An 8105-nucleotide genomic window follows, 5' to 3' on the forward strand; every position below is an offset into this window, starting at 1 on the left:
TCCCCCCCTCCTCACACCCTCCCTCCTTGCCCCCTCCCTCCGCTCTGTCGCTGGAGCGCACCCAGTCTCCCTGCCCGGGGACCCTGGGCTCCCACTCCATCCCTGGCTGTCTGCCGCCACTTCACAGGCATGCATGCCCTCGATGTGTCTTCTCACTTTGCTTCTGTTTTCAGGCATTTTATTTATCTTAAGCTTTTTAAAGTTTGAAATAGAGTACACGCCCATGAGCAAGGGAGGGGCAGAGAGAGGGAGAGAGAATCCCAAGCAGGTTCTGTGCTGTCAGCGCAGAGCCTGATGGGCGGCTCGAACTCATGAACCAGGAGATCATGACCTGAGCTCAAACCTAGAGTCAGATGCTCAGCTGGCTGAGCCCCCAGGCGCCCAGGGTTTCTTTCTTTTCTTACTGCTGAGTGACCTCTGTGTTCCCACCATGTCGTTATCCCTCTGTCTGTTGATGGACACGGCTGCTCCCGTGTCTTGGCTGCGGTAGTTAATGCTGCAGGCACGTGTCTGTCTCCGGCCCTGCTGAGGGTCACTGGCCAGTAAAGTCCTGAGCTCCGCGCGCAGTGCATCTTGGTGACGCTCGTATTCTTGGCGTGGGGACTCCTGCCATTTGGCGATGACCGTGTCCTCCGCCTCACGTTCCCGCCTGTTCTTCCACGGTGAGGACGCTTAAGTGCGGCTCTGGTGACAGTTGCAGTGATGCAGCGTGGTACTGCCCGCTGTAGTCACCATGTTTACGAAAGATGACTACCGTTCAGTCCGCAAGCACCTGCTAGGCAGGCCGCGCTCAGTCTGGCACGCGAGGCCCGGGATTCTGGGGGGCCGCAGTGTGGACACAGCCACGGGCCTCGTGGGCGATGTGGGGTGGGGGCCTTCTACCTCAGGCCCTCAGCCTGAGTCCCTCGTGGACTTGTGCCCTCCCCCTCCCCGCAGGTGGATGGCTTGTTCATCATTGGCTGGATGTACCTGCCCCCCCACGACCCTCATGTGGACGACCCGATGCGATTCAAGCCCTTGTTCAGGGTCCACCTGATGGAGAGGAAGTCTGCCACGGTGGAGTGCATGTATGGCCATAGAGGGCCCCACAACGGCCACATACAGGTGAGCGACCGGGGCTCCCGTACGCACGGCCACCGAGTGCCGGCATGGGGCTGGGGCTCCTCGGTCGCCCCAGGTCCCCGTGGCAGCTGGGTGCAGTGCTGGCCGGGCTGCCGTGGGGCTCCTGGCTGCAGACGTGTGCGCACAGAGCGGCGGGCGGGGCGGCCCCTCAGGGACACACGCGCCGCGAACCCCTGGACGTTCTGTGCAGCGAGGATGGTGGTTCTCTTGGCCGCGAGTCCTCCCCGCTCCCAGGTTTCCTTTCTGCAAGAGCATCACCTCAGAGTAACACGCTCTGCTCCCTGATGAAGGTTGGGCGGAGGGCCGCCCCAGCGAGCGTGTGTGTTACCTGGCACGCCACGGAGGCGCTGGCCCCTGTCATGCTGCAAGGGGTCTCAGATGGAGGCGCACACCTAGGGTGGCCCTGTGCCCCCCTCTCTGGACCGGCCACGACTCGGTGGCCTCTTGGCAATCTGTGTGTGCGTGGGGCGTGTGGGGGGGCGTCTGTGTGTGTGGTGCGTGCGCGTGCAGAGAGGTCGATGTGTCGCCCCGGCTGCTGGCGGCACCGGGACTGACCCGTTCCCCTCTCCTTTGTCGCGAACGCTCAAGATCGTGAAGAAGGACGAGTTCTCCACCAAGTGCAACCAGACGGACCACCACCGGATGTCCGGCGGGAGGCAGGAGGTGAGCCCGAGCCCTCCATTCATGCGTCCCCCACCGCGCGGCCCTCGGGAGTGCGTGTGCGCACGGGCTTGCGTTGGCTGCCCGCTCAGGACGGACGGGCCTGAGAGAAGTGGATTTCTCCGATCGACCCCCTCACCCTTCTGGCGAGAGGGTCCGTGTGCGCAGGGAGAGTCTTCTCGGGTGTGCGTGTGCAGGGGGACCAGACGGCCTCCCTGGGGCCTCGTGGCTGGGACTTCCACGCCGTGGCCGCGCGGGGGCAGGGGTCGGGGCCTGTCCCGAGCACCATGCATGAGTCTCTGGACTTCCTTTTATTCGCACAAGTAGTTCCGAGTCGCCTGTGAGTTTCGTTTCGGGAGGACCTGAGTCACTCTGCCATTTCAGAACCTTCTCAAGGGAGACGAGAACTTTCAAAACGTAGGCCGCTCCCTGAGCTGACAGCTGGGGGTCTCTGAGTCCAGTTGCTTCCCGGCGGCCGGAGAAGTGCGGGGAGCCCACGTCCGCACGTCCCCGAGGAAGGCGCTCCCGGGACCCTTGGACGTAGACGAGGTCCCGCTTCCTCAGATGCCGGCCCGCGGTGGCAGCGCTCTGTTCTCCCACAGCCGACGGTCGCGTCGCGTGCGGGTCCCCGCCGTGCACGTCTCAGCGGACCACGGCACGCGCTTTGTCGACCGTGAAGCGGGGGGGCACCCTGGGGTCGGGAAGAGTTCTTGGTCGCCATTCGGGCGCCTGGGCTCGCCGCCTGGGAAGCAGAAGGGCATCGTGTTGAGTCCGCGCTGGGGACGCCGGTGCTTTGTGGAGGCGAAGAGCCGGCGCGTGTGCGGAGGGGGCAGAGCTGTGCCGGCCTCTGGCTGGGGGTCCGCTTGGGCTTCCCTCGACGGGACCGCGAGCGAGGCCGAGGTGAGGGCCGCGTTCAGGGGCTCCCGCGGCTCCTTCTCTGTGGAGCCAGCTGACTTGCAGGAGCTCTGTTCCTCCCGGACGTGGAGCCTCCCGGCCGGGAGCTGCAAGTCACTGCCTCTCGTTCGTTATTCTGGCTTTTGGCTTGCTTTGTGGTGTGTTTTTATCCAGGAGTTTTTTAATGTTTTTGGGTTTTTAACTTCTATGTGGCCAGAGACATTTGTCTTTCCCTGGCCCAGCCCATCCAAGAGGACAGGCAGACAGGGTCCCCAGGGAGCCAGCCTGGCGCGGCTGTGCGGGGAGAGCTGGCCGTCGGGTCCCGAGGTCACCTTGTCCGGCTCCGCTGTCTCCTGTCTGCTTCTCTGTCTCCCCTCAGCCATGTGGGGACGGGGTTCTCCTGGGGATTCGTGTGCCAGCCAGCGGTGTCTTTATATTTTTCTTGCTCAGTCTTTTGGATCCAGGGGAGGGCTCCAGGCTCCAGGGAGGGAGGCCAGGCCATGGGGGGACATCACCATGTGTCCTGATAGCTCTGAGCATGAGGTGAAGGGCTGAGCCCTGGACTCTGGCTGCCCTGTGCTCTGATGGCTGGTGATCATTTAAAATTCTGGGCCCTGGGGCTCAGTTGAGCATCTGGCTTTGGCTCAGGTCATGACCTTGCAGCTCCTGGGTTTGAGCCCTGTGTTGGGCTCTGTGCTGACAGCTCAGAGCCTGGAGCCTGCTTCAGATTCTGTATCTCCTTCTCTCTGCCTCTGTCCCACATATGCTCTGTCTCTCTCTCTCTCTCTCTCTCAGAAATTATTAAACATTTGAAAAGTAAAGTAAAAATCTGGGCCCAGAGGATGCTTCCTAGGGGATGGAGGGCTCCTGACGGCCAGGAGTGCAGCGGGAGACCAGGGCGGCAGGTGCGGTCCTCCCACACCCCAGGGCAGCCTGGCGCCCTGCCCTCCTCTGTCCCCTGTGGCACCACGAGGGCGCGTGAGGGATGCGGTGGCGGCCGGGCTCTCTGAGAAGCTGGCCCGGGTCTCTGGCTCACGCACTGCATCTGGCTCTCCAGGCCCGCTGCATCTGCCCACTGTGCGTATTCTGGACGCCAAGTCCAGACGCGAGTCAGGTTGCAGAGGCCTTGGCCTGCTCCTCCGGCACGTCCCAGGGCACCTGTGTGTGCTCCGCAGACTGCAGCCCCCTCCTGGGTTTGTGGGCAGGGCAGGCCCCTGGGCCCACTCAGACTCCCCTGCCCTGGCCAGGCCCGGCCGCTGCCTCCCTGCCCACCCTCTGCTCGTCAAGCCCCCCTGCCCGAGGCTTCTGGAAATCGGGGCTGCTCGGAAGAGCAGAGATGCAGAGGAGAGGAGGGGGGCAGGATGGGTGGGCCCCACCCCCGCCATGCTGTGGGGGTCCGTCGTCCCTCCCGACCAGGCTGTGGGTTCCTGCTGGCCCTGCTCTGTCGTGCAGGGAGGCTCTGGCACTAGACTCCTGAGCTGGACACAAGTTGCTTTTGTTTTGCTTTCTTGCTTTTTTTTTTTTGTCTTCTGTACTCTTTCACCTGAGTACTGAAGTGTCACCTTGTCATGATCTAACATGAAGCCATTGGAGCTGCACGCAGAGGCAGCCCCTGTGTGCGATCTGTCATCCCTTCATGATCTCCAAATGGTTTTTATGTAATTACAGTCTATCTAATTTGAGTCTTTTTTTTAAAGCTGTTTAGCTGTTCTAGAAATACCTTCTGGTCTCATTAGAATTGTTGACAAACTCTAGTCAGAACGCGCTGTCCCGCCATCACCTGTGACGTCATCGGCTGTGGGCGTGTGATCCTCTCTCGCAGTCGGGCACGGGGTCTGTGCCCGGGTGTTTGTGTTTCCCCCGCTGGCCTCCTGACCATGGGCTCACATGACTTGCTCTGGGCGAGCCTCCGTCCTCAGGGAGAGCCCCCTGTGAAATGGGGCCGTGCAGTTCCCCGCAGAACCCTGCGTGAGCCGCTGGGCAGAGCGGGGCACGGCGTTGAGAGTCTTGGCCCCAGGCCTGGCCGCGGCCGCCTGGGGGAGACACCAGGAGCCCTTCCTGGAACCTCCTGGCCTCGGTGCAGAAAACGCACCAGGTTGCGGACCCTGCAGACGTGGGGTTGCCGGTAAAAGGCCCTGACGATGTTCCAAGTTCTCGTCACGCGCTGTCAGTCTGCAAGGCCGTGTTCACGTAAGGCCCCTGCCTCCTGTGCTCGCCCCGCCCTTGACCCTGGCTGGTGGAAACAAGGCCAGGGAGCACGTGGACTTTGGGTTAGGTCTGACTCTGCCCCTTACTAGCCGGGTGACGCAGGAGAGGTTTCCGAGGCCCCCACTCCTGCAGAACAGGGCGATGTTGGCGCCTGCCCCCCTGGGGATGTGGTGAAGGCGGACATGAAGATTATGGGGTGCCGCACGTGGTGAGAAAGCTCCGGCAGGATGTTGTTCTGGGCACCTGCGCTTCTCCTTGGACGTGCTCATCTCATGAGATAATTTCATCATAAACATATTTCAGAGGCCTTTGTTCTGACTAATTGGGCCTGGTTGCTGTTTCGAATGACTTTGGCCTCTTCACACAAAGTAAATAAGATTATGACTCCTCACAAGCCATCCTCGTGGTATTTGGCTCGTCCGATTGTTCACCATGGCAACACCCAAGTGCTTACTCATTACACTTCACTTCCATTTTCATCTGTTACTTGTCTGGTTGGTTTTTTGAGGGCCTTTCCTCCATGAGTTCAGCCATTAGAGTGGAAGGTTCTGACTGGTAAAGTAGAATTTGTATGTTTTTTTTTTTCATGTCTGTTTATATGAGAGAGAGAGTGTGTGTATGTGTGTGTGTATGAGGGGGGAGGAGAGGCAGAGAGAGAGAGGGAGACACAGAATCCAGAGCAGGCTCCAGGCTCCGAGCTGTCAGTGCGGGCCTGAACCCACGAGCTGCGAGATCCTGACCTGAGCCGGAGCCGGATGCCCAACCTGCTGAGCCACCCACGTGCCCCAGTTTTTTTTCATGTTTGTTTATTTTGAAAGAAGAGAGAACAAGTGGGGGAGGGGCAGAAAGAGATGGGGACAGAAGATTCGAAGTGGGCTGGGCCCTGACAGCAGCGAGCCTGGTGTGGGGCTTGAACTCACAAACTGTGAGATCATGACCTGAGCCAAAGTTGGACACTTAACCGACGGAGCCCCCCAGGCGCCCTGGAACAGGCAGTGTTTTTTAAGGTACAGGAAAAACCGTAAGAAAAAACTTCACAAATGAGGAGCATCTGGGTGGCTCAGTCGGTTAAGTGTCCAACTTCGGCTCAGGTCACGATCTTGAGGCTCGTGAGTTGAAGCCCCGCATCGGACTCCGCATTGAAGGCCGAGCCTGGAGCTGCTTCAGACTCCGTGTCTCTCCTCGTCTCTCCGCCCTCCCTCACTTGTGCACACCCGTGTGCGTGTTGTCTCTCACTCTCAGAAATAAACAAACTTAAAAAAAACCAAACCTTTGCCTTCCCTAAGTTGCAAAGAATCTCTCTCTCTTTCAGAAGCGAGGTAGTGTCATGCTGTGTTTGGGTCTGTGGCCCATCCAGAATTATTTCTTGTGTGTCGTGTGAGGCTGGGATCGCGGTTCCTTTTCTCCACGTGGATGTCCAGTTGTTGGAGCATCATTTGTGGAAGAGCTTTCCTCTTCCCATTGGGTGGCTTGGGCGTATTTGTCGAAAGTCAGCCGACCAGCTAAGTGGGCCTGTTTCTGGGCTCTCCGCTGTTTCCTGGGGGCTTTTCTCAGTCCCGCTGCTCCGGCCGCCGTCTTGATCCCTGGGGCTTTCCGTTCAGGCATCACGTGAGCTGGTGTGTGGGTCCTCCGACTTTGTTCTTTTGAAAGATTGCTTTGGATGTTGTAGGTTCTTTTCGTTTCCATGTGAACTGCAGAATCGGCTTATCAGTTTCCACCGAAATCCGGGTGGGGCTGTGACTGGCATGGCGCTGGGCGCAGAGAAGCGTGGGCCTCCCTGTTCCGGAGGCGCTCAGCGCCGCGGTTGTCGGAGCAGGGGCCACACACGTGTGTCCTGATATGTGATCTCAGGTCTTGTGTCGTTTGAGGCCGCCGCAAATAGGATGTGGAAGTTCGTTTTCCAGATTTGTGCTGCTGACATAGAAGTGTCCCGCGGACGTGCACACGGCGAGCGTGTGGCGAGCGTGTGGCGAGCGTGTGGCCGGCGGCTGCGGGCTGGCGTCGGCGTGCTCCAGGTTGGGCAGGAATGGGCTCGAGCGACTGCCAGGGTCCAGTTCTTCGGTGTTGGTTGTTGTTGTTACCTCTCTTTTGCTTCTGGTTGTAAAGCTGATTTCAGATGGTCATTAGAAGCGCAGGTTTAGTTGGGATCTCAGAGCGAGGGACTGAGTTAAGCCCGCGCCGCCAGGCTACGGAGCACTAAATTTCCCTCGTGTTGTTTCGTCCCGTGATGAACTGCTGGGGTTTGAGGACACGATGCCTATGAAAGCTCCCTTTTTACAAGCAGACTTTTTGAACTGCACGTGTAACGCTCCCCGCGCCCCCGGCCACGCTGCCTCATTCTCGTCGGCAGCTGCCGAGAGCGGCTCGGGCCAGCGTGGCCAGCGTGGGGCTTAGCGACAAGAGTCCTGCTGCGCCCCGCTGCCCAGGAGCCCGAGAGCTAGGTTTGGATTCGACACCCCACCCCGCGGGCGGCCACATGGCTGCTGCTTGGGAGCTCCGGACGCGGGCTGTGGCCCGGCTTGTGTGAAGGGGCCCCACGGCCCTTCTTGTTCGCTCAGGCGTGGGAAGGTGGGGGCCAGAGAACCCTGCTTTTCACAGGTGACGCACCCCCACGGGAGGGAGACCCCAGGGTGGCGGCCCCTCCTCCTCCAGCCTGCGTCTCCTTCCTGTCCACCCTGCTGGGACCGTGGCCCAGGCGTGCCCGAGCTGTGGCATGCCGCGTGTGTCCACTCAGCACCACGGGGGGGGGGGTGGCCGTACCTGTGCGTCATGTGGTTTTCACGACCATGTTCTCTCGGAAGGAGTTCCGCACGTGGCTGCGGGAAGAATGGGGGCGGACGCTGGAGGACATCTTCCACGAGCACATGCAGGAGCTCATCCTGATGAAGTTTATCTACACGAGTCAGTACGAGTAAGTGCGGCTGCCTCTGTGGGCACGTGAGCACGGCCCTGCTCCGCGGGCACTGGGCACGGTCCCTCTCTGGGCACTGAGTGCAGTCCCTCTCTGTGGGCACTGTGAGCACAGCCCTGCTCCGCGGGCACTGGGCATGGTCCCTCTCTGGGCACTGAGTGCAGGCCCTCTCTGTGGGCAGTGACTGCAGCCCTGCTCCGTGGGTACTGAGTGCAGTCCCTCTCTGTGGGTACTGGGTGCAGCCCTGCTCCATGGGTACTGAGTGCAGTCCCTCTCTGTGGGTACTGGGTGCAGTCCCTCTCTATGGGCA

At 60.4% G+C, this 8105-nt stretch overlaps 1 protein-coding gene across 1 annotated transcript in view; it reads left to right on the top strand.

The window, feature by feature from the left end:
• Positions 1–8105, top strand: part of FBXO31 (F-box protein 31) — a 34571-nt gene that overhangs the window by 20248 nt on the left and 6218 nt on the right. The window contains exons 3-5 of the mRNA XM_029925458.1: positions 937–1104; positions 1711–1785; positions 7686–7795. Coding sequence (XP_029781318.1) covers positions 964–1104; positions 1711–1785; positions 7686–7795 — 326 coding nt within the window. The 5' untranslated portion in view covers positions 937–963. The remainder of the gene's footprint in view (positions 1–936; positions 1105–1710; positions 1786–7685; positions 7796–8105) is intronic.

Source organism: Suricata suricatta, chromosome 16, assembly GCF_006229205.1.
Source record: "Suricata suricatta isolate VVHF042 chromosome 16, meerkat_22Aug2017_6uvM2_HiC, whole genome shotgun sequence".
In the NCBI taxonomy this organism is placed as follows: Eukaryota; Metazoa; Chordata; class Mammalia; order Carnivora; family Herpestidae; genus Suricata; species Suricata suricatta.